Consider the following 27,858-nt stretch of genomic DNA (forward strand, 5'->3'; position numbering starts at 1 on the left):
AATCTAACACTTAACCTTTGATCTGTTGTCTGTTCCTGCACTAGACTGCTCTAGAACTCTCTTTCTCGCTTTAAACAAATATCGAACTATAGCGGATTGCTACATATAATGAATGAAGGTATTGGAGGAAACTCGGATTTGTAAAATAACAATGTTCGTTTATTTAATAGCACATACAATATTTTATCGCGACCGTATAACTCGACTCGCGTCGTTAAGAGAGCCAAGAGTGTAAGCTATCTAGATGGGTAATTCATGGTCCTTTGTGTGAGCGCGCCATCTGGAGTGTGTGAGCTAAGCGAGTATACAAGTATGGTTGAAGTATGACTGAAGGATTGTGAGAGAGAGAGAGAGAGAGAGAGAGAGTGTGTGTGTGTGTGTGTGTTTTAAGGTAAAGTGCTCCATAAAACGTATACCACTTTAAATTGCAAAGTGTACACTTATCATCCACAGAAAATAGACTTCTAGTTTATATATTATATATAACAGTTTATTGACTGTTTCTTGTGTACAATTATATATAAATTTATTAAAGAAGATAGAAAAATTGTGAAACAGATGATTAAAGAAATAATAACATAAAGCAAGAAACCTTTTGCTGTACTCTAAGGTGATAAAAGGCATTTCCAATCAGAGGGATCAACCAAAAAAGGGTTGGATTTATATATAATGTATAGCAAGTATATATATATATATAATTTAAATATATATATATATATATATATATATGTATATAAAGATTGGACACACACAAGAAATTTAACAGCTCCGTTTCGAAATAATAATTATTTTTTGTAGAAAGAAGATTGGGATTACTGCTTAACAATTAACAAATTTGTAAGAAACCATGGCCGTGGTGATAGAAACTACCATAGGAGATTTCACAGTGGATCTGTATACTGAGGAACGCCCTCAAAGTAAGTATTTTTTCATAAATTGTAATTTATAAAAATAAATATTTAAAATATATGTTGTACACTACATAAATTTAGATTATATCTCTGTATCTAGATCTATTCAATAAACTTTTGTATTTGTTCAGTTTTTCATTTTTTTCTCTTTTATAATATCTAATTATCTACTTTTTTATTTACTTTAAGTTTTTTAAATTTTTATTATCTATTTTGAGTGCACAAAGTACAACAATATATGTATAAAGAACAAACTTTCCTCTTTACATGATTATTTTTGTTTTTATAGCTACGCGGAATTTTCTGAAGCTGTGCAAACTAAAGTACTACAACTGGAATCTTTTCCACTCGGTACAAACCAACTTCATTGCACAGACTGGTGATCCCACTGGTACTGGAAAGGGTGGAGAGAGCGTATATGGAATTGTACTGGGCGAGAAAGCCCGTTATTATGAGGCCGAACAGATGCCAAAGATCAAACATAGCCGTGTAGGTTTATTGTCCATGGTAAATTGTGGGAACAACATGCTGGGCTCCCAGTTCTTCATCACACTGGGATCAGAGCTACAATCTTTGGACAGTGAACATTGCGTGTTCGGAGAGATAACAGAAGGATTGGAAGTGATCCTCAAATTTAACGAAACCATCTGCGACGGAGATCAAAGGCCATATCAAGACATAAGGATATCTCATACTGTCATCTTGGAAGATCCGTTTGACGATCCTGTGGGATTTGTAGTTCCGGACAGAAGTCCAGAACCTACAAAGGAAGCTCTAATGGTATACATTTAAAAAATAAGAGAGTTTGCAATCCCATATTTTTTTTTATTTATTAGTATATTGGTTTGATTTATTGATATATATTTATTATTGGTACTTTCACTGTCTGTCAAGATTATATTGAATAGGATAAAAAAGCACGTAAAAAAGATATTAAATAAATTTGATCATAGTTGCTAGGCTAAAGTTAACAAACGTATTTCTTTTCATGCTTTTTTCTTATTATAAGTGTAAGTTTTACATATCTTACATATCTTTTTAACAAATCTTTACCCTTTATTATTTTCTTTATCTATTTTTGTAATTCATATTTATTCATGTTTAGAGCGATAGAATTGGAGCAGATGAAGCAATCGACGATACCGGCGGCATGACCACGGAAGAGATTATGGAAATGCAGAAGAACAAGGAAGCGAAGGCGAGAGCTACAATATTAGAAATTGTGGGTGATATACCGGATGCGGATATTGCCCCGCCGGAAAACGTCTTGTTTGTCTGTAAATTAAATCCAGTCACGAACGACGACGATCTCGAAATTATCTTCAGTCGTTTCGGAAAAATTGTTGGGTATGTAATTTGCTTTTATACATATAGAAAAATATTATTCTATTACTAAAAAAAATGAATAGTTTAGTTTTTTGTGTTTAAGTAATAATATCTTTAACAAATAATATTTTCTATATAATAATATTAAAATATACTTTACTAAAATATATAAATTTTAGACAGAGAGAAAATAGAAAAAAAATCTTATTATTATGTATTCAAAACACGAAATTATTTTCTTTTGAAAAATATAAAATTTGATCAAAAAAGCGATTTTATATAATCGAATTTAATTTAATAATTTTGTGTGATTGAAAGAATAACAGATTTGCGGATACACGAACTTTTTAAATACTTAAAACAAGTAATTAATATTTTCTGTGTGTACTTCATTATGCTTTTAATTACATATTACAGGTTAACGTTCTTGTTATCAATTAATTTTTTCTCTAATTATATATTAAATTTTATATTGAATTATTTGTAACTTATCTATTTAAATATATTATTTCTAAGTCATCTATTTAAAAGCTCGAAATAAGCCACGATACCGTTAAATTGCATTGCAATCATACGAGCCTATTTACTCTAATTTTAATTTTTTCTCATTTATTTTATTTAATATATTTTAATTTACATCATAAAAACGTGGTTTATAATTCAAAACGTATGAAAAGATGAGCATAAAAAAACCACAGCACAAGTTATAGTTTGTGATATTTAATTATCATTACATTAATAAAAACATTAGACGTTTCGGCCACAATCTGGCCATCCTCAGTAAATTCACAATATTCTTAAAACGCAGAGTAACATATAGCTGACATTAAATTCAACCGTCGTATGATATAATTATATATAAATGTGTTTTTTCATAAGTGAAGGTTCCTCGTACAATAATATTGCACCGTCAATAATCATATCACGAAAAGTGTAGAACGAGAATTTCCAGATTCTAATTTAATAAATTTACGTATCATTAATATCTTCTAATCGAAATGTGTGAGAATAGAATCATTACCTGTTTTACAGTAAAAAAATATAATGATGAATCTCAAGTACATCCTTTGCACAGATGAAAAATTGTCGTGATATTGTGTGTTATTTGTCATATCATATATGTTACCACTATTTATATGTATAAGTCAAAAGTTTAGAAAATTCTAGAATTATTCATTAAATATTGAAGATGATTCTTCCTTCTTGTCTCATTAATTTTACGTCTAAAAAATTTATGCCGTTTTCATAGCCAAAGTCAACAGTAAATCTAAGCCTTTCATGATATGAGTTGAATAATTTCAGAACCCCCTGAGAATAAGATCATATAGGAAGGTGTAAAGGAAATGAAACGATTCATCTCAAGAATCCTGACATTTTACTCACTAGAGCGGATAAAGGTAATACTACAGTAATCATGAATCGGAAAGTTATAGAGAGAAAATGTATGAGATTCTCAACGATCAGACCACATACAATGTAATAAATAAAGATCCCACTAACAAAATGACATCTGAAATCGGTAACTTAAAAAATTGGAAAAATAAGGAGTATATCAATCTAAACTTATACAAAAAATTGTATCGGATGGCGAACTTCCGAGTTCTTATGGACTGCCAAAAATTCATAAGGAAGGTCATCCTCTAAGATTGATAGTTAGCTGCATTAACAGTACCTTTTATCCACTAGCGACCTTTTTAAAAGAAATTATAGATAATAGTAATAAAAAGAATTTTAGTTATGTAAAAAATAGTTTTGATATTGTAAATAAACTCAATGGAAAGGTAATCGATAAAAATTTTAGTATTATTTCATTCGACGTGATCTCCATGTACACGAACATTCCGACCGATTTAGTATTAAAAAGCATTGTAAGTGGAACTTGATTGAAAGCAAGACTTCGATTCCTTTACATGAGTTTATTAAAGCAATTATGATTAATTAACTCTACATTTTTTCAATTCGACAAAAAAATATTTAGACAGATTTTTGGCATGCCAATGGGCTCTCCTTTGTCCCCTATATCAGCGAACATAGTTCTACAAGACTTAGAACAAGAAATTATTACTGCTAATAATATTATTTCGTCTTTTTATTTCCGTTATGTGGATGACATTGTGTTAGCGGTGCATAAAGACAAGGTTGGGGGGTTCTGGAATTATTCAACTCTCTCTCTCATGAAAGGCTTAGATTTACTGTTGACTTTGGCGATGAAAACGGCATAAATTTTTTAGACGTAAAATTAATGAGATAAAAAGGAAGAATCATCTTCGATATTTACTAAAAACCTACGAATTTTGATAGATATTTAAATTATTTTTCGAATCATTAGTACATAAAAGGGGCGTAATTATCAATTAGGGGTAATTAGAATTTTGCTTTTATCCCATCCAAAATTTCATGAAAAAAACATCTCTGATTTAATTCACACTCTTTTAATGGTTATCCTCTTAAATTCATATTTTCAACAATAAAAAAATAGAATAAAAATCTTAGAAAGTAGAACTACTTTAGATCAAAATCGTGAGGACAATAATAACGAAAGTGACTCTAATTCTAATTCAAAGAGAAAGTTTTTCACGATATCATATTTAAGCAAAGTATCTGAAAAATTTAAAAAACTTTCATATATTGATCGCTTATAAACTCATGAATAAAATAAATTTATTTATAAAAACTGGAAAAGATCCTTTGCTTAAGGATGACCATTGTGGAGTAGTCTACAAAATAAATTGTTTAAATTGTGAATCTTCTTATGTTGGTCAAACAAAAAGGAAATTAAAAACTCGTATTAAAGAACATAAGGCTGACATAAGAAAATTCACTTCCGAGATGTCAGTGGTTTCACGTCACCAGTTGCATGAATTGGATTGGGATAATATAAGAATTTTAGACACAGAACAATCGTTAATGAAAAGAAGAATTTTTGAAATGATATACATTAAAGACCAAATAAGTGGTATCAATAAGCAAAGTGACACTGAAGGTTTGCCTGATATTTATCTGCCTCTTCTTAAGAAAGCTCTCTCTCTCTCTCACACGTAATGAATAATTCTAGAACTTTCTAAACTTTTGACTTATACATATAAATAGTGGTAACATATATGATATAACAAATAACAACACACAATGTCACGACAATTTTCCATCTGTGCAAAGGATATACTTGAGATTCATCATTATATTTTTTTACTGTAAAACAGGTAACGATTCTATTCTCACATATTTCGGTTAGAAGATATTAATGATATATAAATTTATTAAATTAGAATCTGGAAATTCTCGTTCTACACTTTTCGTGATATGATTATTGACGGTGCAATATTATTGTACGAGGCACCTTCACTTATGAAAGAACACGTTTATATATAATTATATCATACGACGGTTGAATTTAATGTCAGCTATATGTTACTCTGCGTTTTAAGAATATTGTGAATTTACTGAGGATGGCCAGATTGTAGCCGAAATGTCTAATGTTTTTATTAATGTAATGATAATTAAATATCACAAACTATAACTTGTACTGGTTTTTTATGCTCATCTTTTCATACGTACATCTTAATTTTTTTATTATAACTTTTTATTATATATAACATAATTTTATGAAATTTTATGATTCATTAACTTTGCAGTTGTGAAGTTATAAGAGATCATCAAACGGGCGACTCCTTGCAGTACGCATTCATCGAATTCGCGGATCGTAAAAGCTGCGAGGATGCATATTTCAAGATGGACAATGTTCTGATCGACGACCGAAGGATACATGTGGATTTCTCGCAATCAGTCGCGAAGATGCGTTGGCGTGGCAAGGGAAAAGGTATCCGGTATTTCGATGAGGACGACAAGCCGAAGAAACGCGAGGACAATTATTCGTCTTCGAGGAAACTTGACGCATCGCACAATAGGGATCATGACAACGGTAAAAGTAAAGAGGAAGGAAAAAGAAAGGAGAGCGATAAAGATCGTGGTTCCGAACACAAAAAGCAGCGCCGAAGAGAAGACAGAGATACTAGAGACAGAAGAAAAGAAGATAGATCGTATGATGAGAGAAATAAGTACGATAGCGAGCGAAAAGATAGAAGAAGAAGAGAGGAACGACGAGATAGAGATAGAAGTGATCAGAGAAGAGGTCATAGTGAAGACAGATCGGAAAGAAGAAGTAAGAGGGACGAGAACAATGACCGAAGAAGAGATCACAGCGAAGAGAGATCGGAAAGGAGAGGTAGAAGGGACGATGACAGAGAACGTCGGCATAACGAGAGGAAAAGACCGGACGACGATAATGATACGAGACACAGATCGCACAAGCATAAAAGAAAACGCATGAAAGAAAATAAGACATGAAAGGGCTAGAGAAGCATTAAGCTACGTATTCACTAAAGTAGGCCTGTCCCATTTGAGCTCCGAAGCCAAAACGCAAATTCATCGATGCAAAAAATTCATGTGAATAAAATTTCGTGGACTGTAAAAATTAATATGTATCTAAGTGACGCTTATCAATACTTTATAGTTCTAAAATCTTATTAACATTGAATTTTTTTACGTTAATGGTTTTGCGTTTTGGCACCGGAACTCAAATTGGACAAACTGCACTAAAGGAACATAGAGTAGCATTTGCATTTCTATTATCTGTTTCTGCAAAAAGTTTCATGTTTCTCGATGTTCCTCGTTGTCGCTAGGAACAGAAATATGACTACTTAGCTCTATATAGAAGCAGGATTACATCTCATGAGTTTATTTGGTGAAGACAAATTTCAGTTGTCAGCAACTGAATAGACAACAAAAAGTTCCTCAATGTTCCTTTGGTGGATTTAAGGTATATCTATAATAAGACCATTCTCTTATATTTGAGAAATATGTTGTAAATGCAGTACCAAGATGTGATAAACTACTCCGTTCAATGAGAGAATAACTTCGTCCGTTTTGCGCAGGTGTTCATAGCATTATATTTGTGCTGCATTATATTGCCTGCTATGCGCAAACCGAAGTCATTTTCTCGTTGAACAGAGTATAATCTTAAAACCTTACTTAAATCGATCTTGAAATGATTTCCTTCCTATTGTAAAAAAAAAAAAAATGAATAAACGCACAGTTTACAAGAGGGGCTGTAATTCAAACGTTTCTTTTTTTTACATCGAGTAAAATTGTCAGTATTCTTTCGAGTACAAAATATTGAGAAAAAAAACGTATTCTTTAAATCAATCGGCACAAAACGGAGCATCGATCGGCGCACGCACTTTCTTCGCAGATGGAGGCGATTTTCGCAAGGCCACGGGAAGCTCTACAGATTCTATAAATGGTAATAGCGTGTATGATAAAGCTATCGAAACCACAGAACAAAGTAGTAGTCTCGATGGGGCGTGACGCCGATGATCGCCGTAACAAGTATGACGATGAGTGATCAGAACTGATTATCGAACGGCCGTATAAAAAATAGAGAGCGAAAAACGATCTAGCGGCGTACCGTTCGAGCACTGCCGCCCGATTTAAGCAGAATCACATTCTCTCTGCCCGGCGCACTTTCGAGTCCCAAGTCCCGCTTTAAATATTATAGGAACGATAACAAAATCATTTACGTGGACATGCAGGTAACGAGCTGCGCAGCCCGCGAGCTCTCGCTGAACGTTCTTTTGTTTCTTTGGTGACGTCGCAATTTGGTATTTTGGATTCTTGCCTCGCAGAACACAAACAGCTTCAATCATTATGTTATTTCAATGTTATAACTTCTTCTTCAATATAGATTAGAGATTAGCAAAGGAACCTCGTGAGGTGCCAAATACTGATTTTAATGAAACTTTGTGTACAAATAGAGTAAAAAGATGAATTTAGAAAATACCAATTGCGACGAAAAAACGGTTTGAAGAGATGAAATCATTCCTTTTATATGTAAAGCAGTTTTCAGCTTTTTCATTATATCTCGAAAACTATTTGAGATATCAAAAAATGTTTTATACAAAAATTTTACAATAAAAATAGCTGTATAATTTATATTGAGTTATTTAAGCATTAAAGACCCGCTTGACCGTTTAAATCTTTTATTACTTATTCATTATGTATTCACATTATGATCTTACAAGATTGTTTAATATTATTACTGTTTTCTTTGTTAGGACTCATTAACTGACTGATGCTGTTTACAGAAAAGAGTCAGAAAGACAAGCATTCATTTGCCTTCCTTTTATCTATCAAGCCGCAGTTTCCTACAGTTTAGTAGAAGATGTGCGTCAGTACATTATAGAACTCTTTGGTTACGTTAAATTTATAGTGTTGAGTGGGAATATATTATAATATTTATGTAATATTAGCTGTTTGTATTCTACAGGATAGATGTAGGAAGGCACACTGGATCCTCGCTTCGTTCGCATCTCTCCTCACGCGGTCGAGAGACGGGAACGAAGTCGATGAAGAAACGGAAGCCGATCGGTTGCGATTCGCAATTTTCACGTTGCTGAATTAGGAAAAAGAAAGATCATCACCTACACAACATCAGATAGTAGCATATATGCGCGATTATCTTACTAATCATTTGTCGAGTTGTTTTACGTATCGCTCCCGAGAAAAGAAACGCGCATCTTGACTTTTATTCAAGAGCCTCCTTCGACAATTCCGAACTCTCGAGCTATTTTGCGATTTTTGTGTCGCAGTTACCTTATAACGCCTATTTCTTTTCTCTTTTCTTAAATAGAAAGCCCTATCTTAATCGCACGTTTCATAGCTTCGCTACATCACAATCGGTCCATATCCATACGTTACAAGTTTCGAAAGAAAATTTAGCTTAATTGCGCCGTATTACATGAAACGCTCTATAGATATTCCGGGGAGGGGAAAAACAGAACTATTTAAATTAAGTGCGTACGCGTGCATATATTAGATAACTAATTTCCAATATGTAACACAAATAAATACGGTGAATTATATTAGGAGACATTTATGATACACAAGATGATTCTGTAATTAGGTATTCTCTACTTTAGAGGATGTATTCAGAGGTCAAAAAAGTATCATTCGAGCATAGGCCATCCAAATTTTATTTTCCGAACATTTTTCCTTTGTAATTTGGAAATTTTTTATAAAGCTTTTAAACCATATGTGTTTACATTACAATTATTATTTCGAATAATTAAAATATGCATATTTATGTGATTTTTTTTATCTTTTCTTTCAGAAAAATTATATAAAAGATTAAGCAAAAATTTTAAAAATTAGTATAAAAAATTATTAAATTGCTTGTAAATTTAATAAGTAATGTTACTCTAATTTTGTTTATGATTGCGTTTATTCTACTCCAAGATATAATGATTTATGTTTACATCTTACGTTAGATATTTTATGACAAAAAAGAATAGTAGAATCTTCAGGACTTAACATATTTCTTTTATTAATTAATAAAAAAATTAAAAGATTGATACAAAAAATTTTAGTTAAAGAGAAATAAATTCATTTTTAAACTTTTTGAAGGTAGCTTAATAATACAAACATATAATTAAGGAGCAGCCACAACTCAAGATGTTTTAAGAGATAAAATAATATATTTTGAATTAATACGTTAAAACGTAAAATACGACGTTTCGGTTAAGATTTGACCATCATCAGAAATGAATTTCAATTCGAAATAAAAATTGATAAAATATTAATTAAAAGAATAAAGAGTTTTCATCCTCTGCAGTATGTAATTAAGAATCACCTTGTATAATGCAAATATGTATATATGCAAATATGTATAATTATATATGCAAATATATATAATCTGCAGCGATATATTTTTCTATAATTCGCTCGCGACTCTTCCGTACTCTTCCGTATAAATAAAGGAAATTGATTCAAGAGATTAACGAATTAATGGTCAAATTATTAAAGCCACATTAGATCTAATTAGAATCCAAAAGATCTTATCAGAGAGTTTACTGAATCCTTATAAAAAAGTCCCGGATTTTTCAGATATTTTTATTCAAAGTTCCAAGTAGGATTGAAGAACATTTTATGTAATATATAATTATAGTAAATATAATATATTATTAATATATAATTATAATTATCGACATTTTATTATCAAGAAAAAAATAATCAAAAAAACTGTTCTTAAAAAGACGAAATTTAAATTTAAAAGTAAAATTTTAAAAATTTCTATGAATATCGAGTAAAATTTCATGAAAATTTCTGATTTTCAAGAGTAAAAATATTCCCTGAAAATTCTAGGTTTTTCCAGATTTTTTTCAGGTAATAAATACTCTAAACTTTATTATCAGTCCTAGAGAAGATCTTTTTCTTACTTCGTATCGATGGTGTACAGCGGATTGTACAAATATTGTAACAGAACACAGAGACGCAATATAATAATAATAATAATTATATATATATATATAGACATATCGCGTAAGAGATAATATACCTAATAAAGTTTACACTTTAGTTTTTCGTTTATCGCTTCGTTCTTTGTTCTAAACGCGGGGAGACTAACTCAATCGTCACGCGCCTTGAAGAAAAAAATAGTAACGTCAAAATAACAGCTAAGTAAATGAGATAATCCGATTTCTATATCTACGTGATCTCCAGGAAAGATTATTACATTATGATAAAGCTACGCGAAAAGAAGTATCGTCTCTATATCGAATAACGTGCATTACGTGCGTTACGCGCCGTGCGTATCATCAAGTATCGAAACCGAGAAAAGAGAAGAGGGAACATCAAGGTATTTACTGAAATCTTGTAAAAAAAATTCTCTAAGAATTTTCGAATTTTTCACGTATTTTTGTACAAAATTCTAGCTAAGGCTAGAGAATTATTAATGCAACTTTGAAATAAATTAGAGTAACGCAAATTAAAAATTAATACACTGAAAAAAAAAAGATATTATATTAAAATTATTTTTTCAGTGATAAAAAACAGATTTCGAGAGACTATGTTTATCATTTTATATAAATGGAGCTACGAAATTTGTAGAATAGTACAGAGAAGATTCATTATATACAATGTAGTATCAATGAGCTACTCTATTGCTGAGTATTGTTTTCTACTCTGATTTGTTTAATAAAAACTCACAAGATATACAAGAATATATGTGGATGTATATGCCACATACATATTACTGTGATTGTCAACATTTTGCATTATCAAGAAAAATTAAAACAATGTTTTCAGAAAGGGATAAAATTAAAAAGTAAAATTCCAAAAATATCTCTAAAGATATAATTTGATGCTAATATTCGATGCTCATTTTTAATATCAAAATAGGTCAATATCAAATAAATGTCAAAATTCAATTTTGATCATGTGACCTGTTTTGAAGCTGAAAAGGAATATCAACATGGGAAGGTACCTTAAGTCCTGATAAAATTCCTGATTTTTGAAAGTAAAAAGAAATCCCCTGATAATTCCAGGTCTTCTAGGTTTTTCCAAATAGTAAACACCTTGAACTTGTTCCAGAATGAAAGTGCGTCGTTGCAGTTCCTTTCTATTTCGGTCTCTCCCTCCTCGGCGTCCAGATTTGATTATTAATCCAGGCTCGATCCTTCGGAGCTGAGGAATCATAATATGCTTACGTCGGAATAGAAAATTCCGAATAGAAAATTTTCATCCGTTTTTCTTTTCGTGGAAAAGAAAATCGGGGACGCACGTTTGCAATAAGAAACGAATCGCATGTGAAGCGATCCGCGAGAAAGGCACTTCGCATGGGGGAATGTTACCCCCTAAAAAGGCCGCCGTTAAACGCGAGACGCGATCAGGGAAGACAATTCTTCTTTTCTATTCTATCGAGAGAGTTACTTTGGTAATGACTAGGTCATATACTACGTCGCGCGCGCGCTACGTTAGTTTAATAGGTCGTGGTGTTCGTGTTCGTTATGGCCTGGCGATTGGCTTACTAAATAGTGAATAGTAATCGTAATGGCGCGACACGCCAGCTTAGGCGCTTCCCCGTTATGGCCATCCTTCGCATCGCGTTGCTTACACGCACCGTAAGCTCGTGGTTACGTTACGACGAGACTTGATGAGAAATGTCGATTTAACGCGAAAACTTGTACTTTATGCTCGGCGCCAACTTTTCGTTCAAATCTCATCTCAGAACTCACGCTCAAACTCAAGAGGACTAATCGTCGAAACATGTAATCTCGAAATGCGGAACGGTTCGGTAGTCGCGCTTTGGTTTAAGAATTAAATAGTTAAATAGTTGATTAAAATTCAAACAGAATTCTTCCGCCGAGATTCTCTCTCGAGACTCGCGATTATACGTGTAAAATCGAGAGAGAGAATTCGTCAGGATTGCCAATCAAAATTTCAATAAGGAGTAGCCAAAAATTGATTATCTAAATAGATTTTCAAGAAATTTTCAGTAGAATTTTATTGGTGAAAATCTATTTAATTGACTATTTTGGATCAATTTTAGTACACTCCTTTGTTCTGAATTATTAGAAAAACAAATCCTCCGAAGGCGGATTTATTCTTTTCAAAACCGTCGGATTCAGATACGAAACGAGTATCCGATAGACGATAATTAAGATTAGCTAGTCGAACCGTGTCACGCGTTTTGAGATCACCTAAGTAGCACATGTTGGTTTGATATGTTTTCTAAATAGTTATAAACTACTAGATATGTTTAGAAAATATCCGTCGGCAAAATCGGTGAAATTTTTATTCTTCATCTGTCATCTGAATCTTCGAACTTCAGTGCAGATTTTTATATTGTTTCGCATTGTAAACAAATCTGAAAAAAATTTTCATATTTTTGTGAAAGCTCTAACAAGTTTTTACTGACATAAAAGTTGAATTCTATATTTTCTTTATTTTTTTTACAGATTTAACTCTGCTGATCTGTTCAAATTTACTATACGATCATTCAAGTTCAATATAATTAAAAAGTAAACAATTTCACAGAAAATGATCGTATAGTAATATAATCATTAAATACCAGAGAAACAAGTTTAAAATAAAATATTAGTAAAAAAATAAATTATATTTTGGGTCAAACAGACCCAAATAGAGGATTACCATCACAGGGTGAAATCTGTTAACATATATAATATATAATAATAAATATTTTAAACAAATATATAAGATATGTAATAAATTAATTTATCTATCAGAATTTATAATAAAAAATCGATTGTGCCTTTAAAGTCTGCCGGCGGATATGAAAGTCGTAATGAACCAACACATGTTACCTAGACAGTTCTAGTCGAGATTGATCCTTCGGAGATCCTTCGAAACTGGACTCTCGGTCCAGGTGTCGCGCATAAATATAAGTCGCTCAGAATTGAATGCGGTAATTGCCGGGACGTGGTATCGACCTGGCCTTGGTCGGCGGCAGGGAGGCCGTGGACGCCTCGCTGCTGGCAGTACCGCCAGAGTCGCGGCCACTCTTGCTGCTTACAGTGCTGCCGGTGCTCTGTCCGCGGGGCGAGCCACCTGCTCCCGTCTGCTTCCTCAATGAAGTGTTACCGCTTCCCTTGAGAACAGCAACTGCCGCCGCCGCCACCGCTGCTACCGAGGACTCGCCGTCGCTCAGACGACCATACTCGCCCATGCGGGTGCGAGACGACGGCGGCGGTATGAACGAACGGCTCTGCATCTCTCTGTGCCGCACTGCTGACTCCAACGCGCAGCCAACTGATTTCTTACGATTGCTGATCATGATCGTGTCAGACTGCAACCTTTCGTACTCATGACCGCCGCCACCGCCGCCGCCGCCGCTGCTCGTCATTCCTGAGCCAACCGATGATTTCTTCAGCGAGCTGTTCGTCATGAAGCTCTCCACGGAGTTCTTCTTCTTGCTGCGCGACGTCTTCGCGGCGATGGCAGCACCGGTATCGAATCTACCGTACTCAATGTTGCAGTTGCCGGAGGAATCGCGGATCATCTTCACGCCGCCGCCACTAACCGCGCCGCCCGTCGTGGACGTGTCCAGCATCCCCGGTCCGGGATCCGACTTCTTGCGCGTTTCCGTATCGCTCAGACGACAGTAGCGAGAATTAGCGCTGGTAGCCTTGAGTGTCCTCGGCGGTCGTGGTAACGAGCTGGGCGGCAGACTCCCGGCGCGACGTGGCTCGCCACTTATCTCTGGAGGTGCCATCCGTTGCCGCTGCGAGCTTCTACCCTGCTTCTCGAGTAGCATCATATCCTCGGTCGGCTTGCCACCGGCACCGTCCGACAGTCGCGAGATAGTACCTTTCAGCCTGGCCGCCGCGTTGGCGAACTCGATTATGCTCGACGACACCACGTCGCCTCCGCTACCGGACGAGTCGTCCAGCAGCCGGCTCTTGCTCGAGGCGGTGCTCGAGGTACCTGTGCTATCTACACCCGCCAGTAGTGGCTTGGGTATTTTTCCTTTTCGCGACGCAGTGCCTGGATTAGAGAATCCTGGAAAACAGCAAAGTGCCCGCTGAAACAAGAAAGAAAGAACGCACGGGTTGCAGATAGGAGGCCGGGACCTGGAAAAGGGGTTAGTGCTCGCTGTATAAAACGCTCGCACATGCACATTCGAGGATAACGAACGGACGGGAGTGAAGAAATGGACGGGGGAGAGCCAGGAGGGATTAGTGGAACAACTTAAAAAAAAAAAAGAAAGATTAATCTGCGTAAAACGTGAGATCTATTTTGGCTAGCTACTCGAGCATAATTTTAACAAACAGTTAATACATATGTTCGGCAAAATAAATAAAAATAAAATGAACGGCACAAAAAAAGGCTTTATGCACGCACACGTATACAAAAGCAATGAATGTTATTCGGAAAAATTAAAAATAATATTGGAAGAATTATTAAAAATAAATGTACAAAAATAAAAATAAAATTTTAGATTGTTAAATCACACACTGTTATGCAATTAAAATCATTATGCGTTTCAAGTAACTTCAACCAGAGAATAGCCAGAATGTAACGTTTCTCGTATTAAATTTGTCATGTGAGAGCAACTGGATTCGATTGAGATTTCTTCTTCGTTTTATGGATGTACATGTTGGCTACTCTCGAGACAATTTTTTAATTAAGAAAAAAAAGAAAAAAGAAAAAATAGTGGAGATAATGAAAGATACTCCAAAGCTCCTCATACACAGCAACGTAAGGATACCTTCGAATGTGTGACCTGTAATATTTGCATGATTCAGCGGCGACTATTAAAAAGGTTGCTAAAGAACTCAAAATATCGACCGTCCGTAAATTAACGTGTATCTCTATTGATGAAAAAAAAACACAAGTAAAATTAATGTGAACAAAATGTAAATGATATCAGACGGCGTATGATAATGATTACAAATAATATAAAACGCGAGACAACGGACAAAATGAAATCCGATGATAACGGCGATGACGTAATGCTATTCAAGACTTTAAAGCTTTTGAAAATTAATCATTTTCAATGGAAAGAGCGCACGTAATACGTTTCGTTTCATTCTGCCTACCTTGCTAAGCAGCTGAGAATCTAGCTCTTTCAGTTGATCATCAAGACTCTTATTAGTCTGCTCAAAGCTGCCCTGCTTTCTATATTTATAACTGTCGGTAACGCCATAGGAGCCGGTGCTGCCGTAACCGCTGCCACCGCCGAGTACACTGCTCACTTTTCGTGCAAAAAACCAGAAAAGGAAGATGTTATTAAAATTGTCACAACTCATGAAAGAGAATTATCGGTGAGTTAATTTAAGAGAGAATGAATGCTGGACCAAATTATCGATATTATAGTCGAATAGAAATCTTCAATTTGATGGAATCAAAAATCTTTTTATAAGATTAAAATAGACGCAAAATCGAGAGATGGTGCAGTGAACTTTATATTAAAACCGAAAAACAGTTTAAATCGATTTTGCGTCTACTTTAATCCTGTAAAAGGATTTTTGATTCCGTTCAATCAATTCGGAGATTTTTATATGACTGTAACGTCGATAATTTGATCGTTCCAGCATTCTTTTAAATCTCATTTTCCAAAAAATCTCTTTACCAAGTTCCGGTGTGCTTGTCAGCGCGGTATGATGATCCGCCGACGTACTTGAATGAGACGAATGAGCGGCGGGATAGCTGCCCACACCGCTGCTGCTACTGCTGTCCGCTTTGTCGTACGTGTGCTTTTGCAGCACCTTGATCATAGCGTCTCTCTCGGCTAGTTTGGACTCCAGATCCTTCATTCTATTAGAGTAAAAAACATTGATTACGTTACATAATGATTAGTAAGTGCACTCGGAGAAAGACAGTGGTATAAATTATAAAGGTAATATCTATACTAGTTTATATAAAATTAATATACATATAGTTGAATAAATCATTTTAATGGTTAAAACTATTTTACGGTTATAATAACTATAAAATAGAATTATATATAATAAATAGTTATAATAATTATAATAACTATAAAATTTATTCAATTATATTATATAACATAAACAAATATTTATTAAAATTTAATATATTTTTCTCAATGATAGCGATCATTGTAATTCTCAAATATATTCCTCTTACCTAGATTCGAGATCGGCCAATTTCTTTTGTGCAGCATGTACCTCATCCATGTGTTTCATCTTCTCCGAGCGAGCCTCGGCGATTAATTTCTCTGCATCCTGACTGGTTTTTTCCAGAGCAGCGATCTTTGCGTCTCTAATCACAGGAATAAACAAAGAGTGTAAGGAAAAAACACGAGTGGGAAAAGACGAACGAAAAAAAAGACTCGACTTACTTTGGCAAACTGGCAGCATCGATAGCTGCTTGCCTCAGCGCGCTTTCCTCGAGGTAACGTTGTTCCCACTTCGCAACGTCGCCCTCGAGCGACATAATCTTCTCGTCCCTTTCACGTAATCGTCGTTTCAAATCCGCGATTGTCTCACCGCTCGATGTTTGCTCGTTGCCGTTACCACCTCCGCCACCTTCGCGCAACTCCTTTTCCAGTTGGCCTCTTAGTTGTCTCTCGGTCTCTTCTCGTCTATCACTAGACGCTTGAAGCGAAGACAAAGCCCGCTGAAGTTGGCCCACTCTCTCCACATACACTTGTTTCTTTCGACACTGTACATGTAGAAATAATTTTCCAATCAATGTCCACATCAACATATAATTGTTGTAAGTGTAATTAATTATTTATAAAATTTCTTTCTTTTTTAAATAAATTAGAATTTAATGAGACCAAAAATGAAACAATATTTTCGAATTTTTACAAAAAGAAGTAAAATTTTTAATTATTTGTATATATAATTATTTTTATATAATATATTATTCATATGTAAAAATTTAAATTTTATGTAATTATTTATATATGACCTTATCGATATTAATAAATCATTATTAATAAATCAATTTACTTCTTCTTCAAGCCGCACAACATTGCCTTGTGCGTTCGTTAGGGCGGTATCCAGAATGTCGATATGTGTACGTTGTTCCTGCAAAGTGGCCCGCTGGGCCGTCAGTTCAATTTCCTGCCTTTCTTTCGCATTGGTCAATTCTTTATCTAAAAACACACGAAAGGTAATAATTTAGGAAGAAGTTATATATCTCTCTATTTTGCATGTAATCAATACAAATTGTACTTTGAGAAAGAAGCTGTCCAATGAGTAGCTCGCGTTGCGACAACTCCTTCCGCAATGTGTCGACAATCGGCGGGCTGTCTGTGCGCACGGACAGCAGATCGATCTGATCTCTATATGCGCGATTCAGCTCGGTCAAACGGCGGCATTCGTTTTGCAGTTTCATTCGAGCGGCACGCTCCAGCTTCTCTCGTCGTTCACAAGACGCTGCAAGCTCTTCGTGGACACGATGTACTTTCGCTATTTCCTGCTCCAGTTTTTGCGTCTTTGCAACCTTGTTGTAGCAGCGCTCCAGCTCGAGTTTCAACATGCTGTTCTCCTGGATCACTATCTGTATCATCTCCGACGACGGCCATACCTCACCCGTCTCCCTTTCCAACTCCTCCCGTCCTTTGGTCTGAGGTCTGTGGAGGATCCAGATCTATTAGCTAAACATCGCGATGATTGTGCGAGGCATAAATAAAAAAATATTACGTTACCGGGGCGATATTGTCCGAAGTTTGTAATTATCGATGTCCGTCTTGATCCTGGATAGATCTGGCTGCGATCGCGATACAGTCAGCTTTTCCGTCGGTCCGAAGAGCCTGTGTTTGTTTTTGAACAACGGGGATACGTAGCATGGTGTCGACCTGTCTTCGTACTCGCTGTCGTTCTGTTTCCCCCTGTCACTGTCTCTTATTCTTATCTCTCCTAATCTCATTTCTAAACTACCACTGTTATTAGGATACGGTGGCACTTTCACCTCTTTTGCTAGATGTTTCAAGACCTGCGAAGTGCGTACGCGTGTCTATAAATTGGAATTAAACAGATACAGAAAAACATTCAAAATTTAACTAATCTCCAGTTTTCTTTTTTCTTTTTGTAAAAACACGTGAAAAAGGTAGAGCTATTCTCTCAGTTTCACCTTAAAATAATATAAAATTTACGGCAGCAAACAATATCTCTTTACAGTTACATGCTTTCAACTACCTTTGTGATTGCTTCTTGAAAACACAAACATGATCTTCAAATGTTTAATATATATTGTTCAGAAACATAAACATTTTAAGAAATGGATGAAAAAGCTCTGTTATTTTTTTGTTAATAATTCAAAGAGGAAAAATCGTATCTTTATTTGGTGAGTGTAGTAATGAATCGTCCTGATTTTTCGAGAACCGTAGATATATGTATTCCAATTTTTACTATCACATTTAATTATCCATATTAAATTCAAAGTAAAAAATCATTTTTTTTCTAGTGTTATTCTCTACAGATACAAATTTCTTTCTCTTATTTTCATATATTATTAGTAAATAACATTTTGTTTTTTGTTTCCTAATCAACTGGGATTGTCCGTTTAAAAGTCGTTTGAGAATAGTAGAATTCTTCAAGTAAAAAATCTGGACATAATTTAAATAAATTTTTAGATCTGCTGTCTTAAGATGAAAGAAATAGATATGTATTTGAAGTTTGGCGAAAGCAAAATAAAAAAATTTAATGCTATACATTGTCTATTGTTTGTTATACTAATCACTATGGTATACCTGAGATTGATTAAGATAATCATCCGGGATATCCGTAATTTCTTGGCAACCTCCACCTGATTGATCGTGGACGTAATCTTCGTGCGGCAAATTGGACAAGGACTGTATTGTGGGACTGTTGGAATGGCCCTTTCCATCGCAATACAAGTAACCCACATCTCCGTGTTCTCTTACTATGCCTGATAGTCTGTTCACAAATAAGAGATGCAAAGTAATTTCTGTAGTTGTTAATAAAAAAAATTCATGCTTACCTTCCAGATGGAATCCATGAGTTATCGTCGTTAGCGTTATGTATAATTAATGTGTTGTAAGAACTCGTTGAGACGTCCAGGCTGCTCCTATTTGAACCACTGGTGCGATTGCTCAAATTGTCCTTCAGACTATTCCGATTGGATCCATTAATGCTGTCCTTCAGGCTATTCCGATTCGAACCGTTCAAGCTCTCCTTTAAACTGTTCCTGTTAGATCCGTTTAAGCTGTCTTTCAGACTATTCCTGTTATGTAGATTGCCCTGTATCATGATAAACCATATTAGCTTAGATAAGGAAACAATGCTGAATTGCAAAAGAATGCATTTATGTAAAGCTAAAGACACAATTAAAAAAAAAGACAGTCGAAATAAGGAATAATATAAATTGAAATCTATTAAGCTGTAATTAGGTCTAGAGATCAAGATTGAAATTGGATTGAAATTTAATCAAACAAAAGCAAAGTTCATTAAACTTGAGATTTTCTTTCTTTCGATTGATTAAATTTCGATCTCTAGTTTGATCAAGGCTTTGTACCCTGTTTCTATTATCTATGCTTTTTAATTATGTCTCACCCTGAAAAAAATTCGCTGAAATTATTTCATGTTTTGGAATATTTCAGTAAAATTGCTGAAAATCTGCTGAAATTTTACTGAAAGTAAATTTTTCAGCTTACATAGGGTGCTTTCCAACAAGGACACAGTCAGACTCGTAGTAAGTAGTACAAAAAGCCGAAATTGTAGATTACCAGCTAGAGTTCTGATTGGCTGCTGCTTTTCCGCTTTCCGCTTTTCCATCAAGGTGTGAACGTGTTTTAAGATAGTGTTATACTATGCCACCTGTGTATATTGTTGGAAAACACCCAGTGATGTAATGATGTGTTACACAGGCTGCGTTCCACTTAACGTTTGAAATGCTCGCGAGCATCGTTCATCGTTGTTTAATATTTGATAAATAACAAGAATAAAATGATTCCACGAGCGTTACTCTGAAATTTTTGTTGTAATTTTTCTGAAATGCTGAAATTTCACTGAAAAGTGTTTCAAAACGTGAAATAGTATTATAATTTCAGTGAAATTATTTCAGCAGAGTTATTTGACTAATACTTTTAAAATAGAAAATATTATCCTTAAGTCTTACAATCTTAAGATGTCACAAGTCAATCACAGTCGATTCTTAACCCTACTGAAAAAAATCACGTTACGCAGTTATGTAATGAAATTATGTAATTACGACAAGTAAATCATGTAACAGATTGTTCTAAATCGATACGTGATTTTTTAAAACCGAGCAATCTCCGCTGTTTGACACTTTCAAATCTATATCAGATTAGAGTCAACGTAATTAATTTTAAATGCACGAACTATGATATGATATATAAAATGTATTAAAAAATTCTATAAATAACACATTGTAAAACTCATTACATGTTTCGGCTCTTGAAAACATGTAATGTAATGTATTTTACAATGTGTTATTTATTTATAGAATTTTTTAAATACATTTTATGTAGCATATTTATTTTATACATTTTATATTATTATAGTTCTTGCATTTATAATTAATTATGTTGACTCTTATACGCCCTATATTTTTTTATATCGTCTTTTAAAAAACTAAGAATTTCTGTACTATTTGTTATTTGATTAAATTAGGAAGCGGCCTATTTGGGACGAAGCATTTTTGATTGGTCAATTAGTAAAATTCTTTCTTTCGATTAGTTAATTGAACGCTTTGAAACATTTGTAGCAACAAGTGAATTGCATCCTTTGTGTCAGTATTGTTGATTAGGAAACGACCCCCTCCCCCCACTCTTCGAATTGGCTCCCTTAAGACTGTATTTGGAAATGTACCTGAACGCCCCAGTGTATCATTTTAGACTATGCATTGAAGATTGAGATTGAAGATTGAAATTTGACCAATGAGAACAAAGAAATTTCAGCTCGTATTGTTTTGATTGATCAAATTTTAATATTTCAATCTTCAATCTCAATCTTCTACGTAATCTGATTCCAGCCTTGACGCACGTGAGCATTATTTCATCCTTATTGTTTCCAAATATTAAACAATGAAATGATGCTTGCGAGCGTTGCAAATGTTAATAAGTGGAATGCAGTATCAGGTTTGTTTTTTTATACTTGAATTAGTGTATTTTCTTTAAAGTCTATTGTTTTTCATATGCTTTGGATGCACCTGAATATTTGGTATATTCTCTTTGTGACTGGAAGATCTGGAGGGACTCTGTTGCTGATTTTCTTGACCCTGTGGCTCTTGCCGAGCCGTATGCCTTATGACATATCTCTCTTCGTTGCTCAGATTTTCATTGGACGTAGAAACATCAGTTTCGCTGCCACTTAAACTTTGAGGAAGACCACCTATAGAAAGAACAACTCCTGAGTAGACATCTCCTCAAGATAGACAAAGGTCATCATATGCTACATGTGTTATAGGTGGCTGTAACTTACAACCAATCAATGCAACATTTTATAAAGCTTGTACCTTGCATGGACAATTGTTTTCTTTGTAAATTATTGTTCGAGAACGGCAGGAATCTGTTCCCTTGCTGTAGCGAGCTCATTTTCGCGGAATTCAGCTCATTTACATGGATTATTGTTACGTCTCATCTGAAAGCAAATGAGCATGAGATTGAGGAGATATAGCATGCAAGAGAGCGAGGGATGAAAGATGAAGACATGCAGGAGGAAAACGAGTGGGATACCGGGCGGAAGTTCCATCGAATTCTACTTAGAGGTGGGAAGAGAAGGAGCATCCGAATGGATTCTTCGAGGTTGGTAAATCGCGAATAAACAATGGGGATCATCGTATCGTCATCGGGGTGTAATTGATCTACCAAATCAGTGGCTCACGCGGAATCTCGTTCGCTCTCGGAAATTGAAATGCGAACTGCACCGCGTCTGCGGCGTGTGTCGGGCAATCTGGATTAAGGCATTTGACTTATCTGCAATTTACTCACTCGGTGCGAAATTTGGGAGCGGAGCTGAGTATCCGTGATTATTTTCGATAAATTAGTACACTCCACTTGTCCGTATAGGAGAAATAAAAAAGAGCTATTTGCCACATTCCTCGTCAGATTGCGCTATCGACCGTCTAGAGCTCCAATCGAGTTAAGAATTTAGTCATTTTCGCCATTTTTTTTCATGATGTGATGCTATAGATATGTCATGAATCAAATTAATTTATATTTATACAATTTTTTATTTAAAAAATTAATTTGATTCGATAACTCATATTTACGAATAATAATAAACGATCAATGATAATAAAATATAAATTTTTGATTAGTTTGGAATTGTTTTTGAAAAATATCGTATGAAAATCCTATAGTAAACGTAACATATATTATGTATGATCTACAATGGGCGGTAACAGTATTTGATAAGTAGAGCCTACAATCAGAGTGACTATACGGGTATCACTTGTGATTGGTCCGCCATGTTTTAGCCATTCCTTCCAGTTTTTTAAACACATTATTTTCTAAATTTTAAATTCATGCTAAAAAATGCTCAAAAATTGTGACAAATTAAAAAATGATAATAAATAAATATTGTATATAAAATAATAAAACTTTTACATATATTATTTATTATGAAATTTCATTTATTTTGTACTATTACAATATTGTACATTTTATAATATTGCACATTACTTTATACAAAACGTTATTTATTGCACATTATTTGCGCTATTAAGTGCGCTAGTTTATTATCCATTCTCTGTTCCTACATTTTAGGAGCAAAATGCATCTGTAATAACATAAAAGAAATCAAAAATTCAGAAAAATATTATATATGTATTGGGTCATCTAAAAAGTATCCGCGGTTTTTTGTCTAGATGGTCAACTTTTTGTTGATGGTCAACCCATCTAGTGACAAAAAACCGCGGATACTTTTTAGATGACCCAATATATACCATTTCATAAAATATTATATATTAAATATCGTAATTATCATATTATTTGATTTAGACAATGCAACGATATATAATTGAAAAGATTACGACAAAAAGAGAAAGAATTAAATTCGTAACCAATGTGATGAGTATACATATACTTAGTGCCAAGACATTACCGTGTCTTCATATAATACCGTGACTTCAGATATTATAATTAATCTGTGTATATTTTATGTTACATTTTTATTTTAATATTTTAAATATATTATTTATAAAGAATAAATTACTTTACCTACATACAGATGAATTTTTTGACGGTGTTCAATTTTTATATTTGCCATTTATACTCTTTAATTCATTCGGCGTTCTATGTCTTTTGGAATTATTTTCATAACATATCCTTTTTTTAATGAATTGTTACAAAATGGTATTGTACATCCAACCATATTTCTAAAATAATTTCGATAATTTTATTTTTATCAATGTACCTTTACGTATCTATATCGTTCAATGCTGTTGCACCTAACCCTAAAACTGACAGTCTGTTGGATAAACCATATATCTGAGACCATATCTCTTTCTCTCGCAGATTTTCGTTAAAATATGGCGTCATCTTTCGTATGGCGCCACTCTGATTATAGGCTCTCTAGTAATCTTCGAGCAATCCGAATGGCAAGAATTAATTCCGAACGATACAGAACTGTAAACTGTCCTTTAAGGTTAGATTATACAATTAAAATGTTTTTATGAAATAAATAAAAAATCCTATTAATTGAAAATATCTTTCACTTTACTTAAAAACTAATAATCTTATATACTTATAAAAATAGACTATATACTTATAAAATGTAGACCAATCAGATAAAAGAGCTCACTGAGCTGTCATTCTGAATGTACCCATTATTTCACTTGAACATTAGTTTCTGCCCAGTTACTTTATGTTTTTTACGCTATTTTGTTGTTACGTCGAAACATGATGGAATCACCATGCGTCGAATTCAATTTCTGGTTTATTTTAGCTTATTCTGTCTGAAAAAATGGGTTTCGATTTTGCAACAGTACAATTATGGAAGTCCGTGCGTCATGTGGAAAGTCCAAACCAGTCGAAACCACCCATGTGGAACAGTACAATTGAGTATAGACTTCATTTTACCTGTGACAGATTTCCTAACCTCAATAGTCATTAACGCTTAATATCGGATCACAGGGCAGAGTGATGCATTTTTTGCCAGATTCTTTTGTTTCATGTAAAAAAATGTGTCGAATAAGCCTAAGAATGGTCTCACAAGACTTTCTGATTTTAACAATTCATTCGATTATCCGCTCATATGTACGCGATGGAAAGGTGCCGGTTCCCCACGAGACATATTTCTCAAGATGCGTAGGTAATCAATTATAAATTTGTTTAGCATTTCTATTAGAGTGTACAACAAATTCTGATCAGCAATTGGTCGCATTTCTCTAATCTTCCGCGAAATACGCCCAATGAATCCCATGAGAATTTTCAGTTTTCCAGTTTTCAGAATGGCGTATTCTAATAAATAAAATATAACGTATTCTAAGTTACGCTTACGCAGGTTATGCTTTATGTGACTGCACCCTAACATTTAAATCAAGGACGTTAAATCCGTATTTACGGCCAGTATTCATAGTCGGATCTTATATTTAAGACTGTCTTAAGATGTCATGAACCAATCAGAGACGTATCTTAAGACATTACTTAGGATGGTCTTAAAATAAGAACGGACTATGAATTCCATCCTATAATTCGTCTATTTCTTATGGCTTTGAAAACCTACTGTAGATCCAGGCTAAAATTCATGGCCCATATTCAGAATGCTCTTTTATCTCTAAAATTCTGCGTAAAATATAATATGTTAGTGCGCTAATATCGTTGTAAAAGCGTTCTGAATATGGGCCTAAGTTTTACGCCTTAAAATCTCATTGTAGACGTCATTTTAAACTGTCTTGAAATGAAAGCGGACTATGAATATCGTCTATAATTCTTTAAAATTTTATATAATGATGTTTCTAATGTTTTAAGGCTTAAATACAATAGGCACAGGCAACAGGGAATAAGCCAAGCTTCAATCAGAACTCTGGTGTGTAAGTTCGATATTATATCCCACCCTATAGTTAAGCTTTTAAATCTGTCTGAATAAACCTTTATTGACGCTAAAAAAAACATAAAATCATAAAATGTATATCATTTTTAATACGAGACACTTGTTAACTTTGAGAGCTTTCCAGCAGAGACGCAAATCGACACAAGAATTATTTCGTCTTTGTTTCTTACTGATTATTGAACAATGATGAGACACAAAATGACTTGTGTCAACTTGTGTCTCTTGCTCCCTTTATTTTCGTTGCTTCTTTTGATACATACTACATGGGCTGAAAAGTCTCGGGATTTTTAATGAAAACAAGCGTTTTTTGTGCAAAGTTATATTTATTCCTCAACATAGTTGCCTTCGAGGGCGATACACTTGGTATAGCGATTTTCCAACATTTCGATGCCCTTTCTGTAGTACGAAATGTCCAAGCCTTCGAAATACGCCTCGGTTTCCGCGATGACTTCCTCATTCGATGTGAATCTCTTTCCCTGGAGCCACCGCTTGAGGTTTGGGAACAGATAATAGTTGCTGGGAGCCAAGTCTGGAGAATACGGTGGGTGAGCAACCAATTCGAATCGTAATTGGTCCAATTTGACTATCGCTTTCAAGGACGTGTGTGACGGTGCGTTATCGTGATGGTACAGAACTTTTTTCTTCGCCATATGGGGCCGTTTTTTTCTTTATTTCGTCGTTCAGTTTGTCCAATAACGCTGCATAATACTCTCCCGTAATTGTTCTTCCCTTCTGCAGGTAATCAATAAAGATTATGCCATGCGCATCCCAAAAAACAGAGACCATAACCTTCCCGGCCGAGCGTTGGTCTTTTGGCCGCTTTGATCGGTTTTCGTGGCTTTTCAGCCACTCTGCAGACTGCCTATTAGACTCAGGCATATGGTAATGGACCCACGTTTCATTCATCGTCACAAAACGTCGAAAAAAGTCCGCTCGATTACGCTGCAACAACGCCAAACCGACCGTTGAATCATCAACGCGCTGCTGTTTTTGGTCGATGGTCAGCAAACGTGGCACTCATCGTGCCGATAGCTTTTTCATCTCCAAAACATCATGCAAAATGTATCCCGCCCGTTCTTTTGAGATGCCCACGGCCTCAGTTAACTCGCGCAACTTCACTTTACGATCACTCAAAACGATTCGATGCACTTGCTTTGCGATTTCCGCATTCGTAGCCTCTTTTGGCCTTCCAGAGTGAGGTGCGTCTTCGATGCTTATATGACCCATTTTAAATTCACTAAACCACCGATAAACTGTTGTTCTCGAAGGAGTAGATGTGGGATAACATTTCTGCAACCATTTTAATGATTGTTCAGAAGTTTTTCCCATCAAAAAACAATGTTTGATCAAGATGCGATATTCCTGTTTTTCCATTTTTTTTACGAAGGCGAAAATAACGCCACTTAAACGACTGTAGCTTGTAAACGAATGAACGAAATTTCATGAAACTTCATACATAAACTAGTGACAGATGAATTTCTCGAAATGAATCATTTTCTAGTGGCACCACCTATTGAAAAATCCCGGGACTTTTCAGCCCATGTAGTATTCTGGGTTCGTTATAAACGCGTTCTGAATACGGTTCTAAAAAGAAAGCTTTATATCAAAGTAGCGCATAGGTCCTCCATTTTTAACTTACCATAATTAACTATACCATATATCAATAGACTTATTTTTTATGACTGAACTTTTGCATCAGTTCATCTTTCTTCCTCTTTTTTTATTCCTGGAGATGTCGCAACAATTGTGCTATCCTTATAGATAATTCTAACACACATCTATCAGAAGACCGACGAAGAATTGAATATTCTCCATGAGTATCCTAGTCTAACTCCTTGGCTTACAGATCTTCTCGAATGTCGTCTTTCGTCCTTGCGACATAGTTCAGCAATAGACGAGTTTGTTGGAGAGTGGGTTTAGTCCGTAGCGTATTGCTACAAAAACCTTTCATGCATTTCCACGATAATGCGTTTATTATAGACTAATACCTGAAAAATGTAATATAATAAAAATCCACAAAGCAATTGTTTTTTATTTAGTGCAATTCGTGAAACTTATAGGGAAAAGAAAACTTATCTGAAGTGCCACAATGTTAGCTTCCTGAAAGCTTGCTGAATAATATTTACGTTTTCTCATCAAGATCCATATATTCTATTGTCATTGTTTTTTCCCACGGAGATATGGAATAAAAATACTAAAGTTACTTATTTAAAACTTTCGAAAATTCAGAGGCTCGATTGTGTATTTTGAAATAAGATGAAAATTACAAAAGTGAGTAATGATTACTAGATACTGACCAAATAAATTATGAATATTCTAAT

The 27,858-nt window shown here is 34.5% G+C and overlaps 3 protein-coding genes across 9 annotated transcripts in view; 2 read left to right on the top strand and 1 right to left on the bottom strand.

Moving 5' to 3' along the window:
- LOC105145309 (peptidyl-prolyl cis-trans isomerase sig-7) lies at positions 1 to 7,338 on the top strand. Of its 6 annotated transcripts, none has more exons than XM_011054768.2 (5): positions 1 to 118; positions 799 to 917; positions 1,201 to 1,691; positions 2,017 to 2,258; positions 5,870 to 7,338. In XM_011054768.2, exons 2-5 carry the CDS (start codon positions 848 to 850, stop codon positions 6,579 to 6,581), a joined length of 1,515 nt encoding a protein of 504 aa, XP_011053070.1. In that variant the 5' UTR covers positions 1 to 118; positions 799 to 847; the 3' UTR covers positions 6,582 to 7,338. The 6 variants fall into 6 exon arrangements, with proteins under 6 accessions (XP_011053070.1, XP_087271314.1, XP_087271315.1 ...); XM_087415188.1 differs by lacking the exon at positions 1 to 118 and adding an exon at positions 135 to 153; XM_087415189.1 differs by lacking the exon at positions 1 to 118 and adding an exon at positions 370 to 391.
- On the bottom strand, positions 7,330 to 22,873 carry LOC105145308 (Angiomotin). Of its 2 annotated transcripts, none has more exons than XM_011054764.2 (13): positions 22,474 to 22,873; positions 21,999 to 22,123; positions 21,693 to 21,874; positions 19,503 to 19,762; positions 19,252 to 19,438; positions 18,208 to 18,515; positions 17,732 to 18,132; positions 17,507 to 17,652; positions 16,891 to 17,213; positions 16,677 to 16,811; positions 16,162 to 16,346; positions 15,629 to 15,783; positions 7,330 to 14,610 (listed from the first exon to the last, which is right to left on the bottom strand). In XM_011054764.2, exons 2-13 carry the CDS (start codon positions 22,075 to 22,077, stop codon positions 13,480 to 13,482), a joined length of 3,492 nt encoding a protein of 1,163 aa, XP_011053066.2. In that variant the 5' UTR covers positions 22,078 to 22,123; positions 22,474 to 22,873; the 3' UTR covers positions 7,330 to 13,479. The 2 variants fall into 2 exon arrangements, with proteins under 2 accessions (XP_011053066.2, XP_011053067.2); XM_011054765.2 differs by having other exon boundaries at positions 18,208 to 18,494; positions 22,474 to 22,871.
- Positions 22,134 to 27,858, top strand: part of LOC105145307 (uncharacterized) — a 14,041-nt gene continuing 8,316 nt past the window's right edge. The window contains exon 1 of the mRNA XM_087415195.1: positions 22,134 to 22,287. The gene's annotated coding sequence lies outside the window, so the exon portion shown is untranslated. The remainder of the gene's footprint in view (positions 22,288 to 27,858) is intronic.

Source organism: Acromyrmex echinatior, chromosome 17 (assembly GCF_024713525.1).
Source record: "Acromyrmex echinatior isolate Ae372 chromosome 17, ASM2471352v2, whole genome shotgun sequence".
Classification (NCBI taxonomy): Eukaryota; Metazoa; Arthropoda; class Insecta; order Hymenoptera; family Formicidae; genus Acromyrmex; species Acromyrmex echinatior.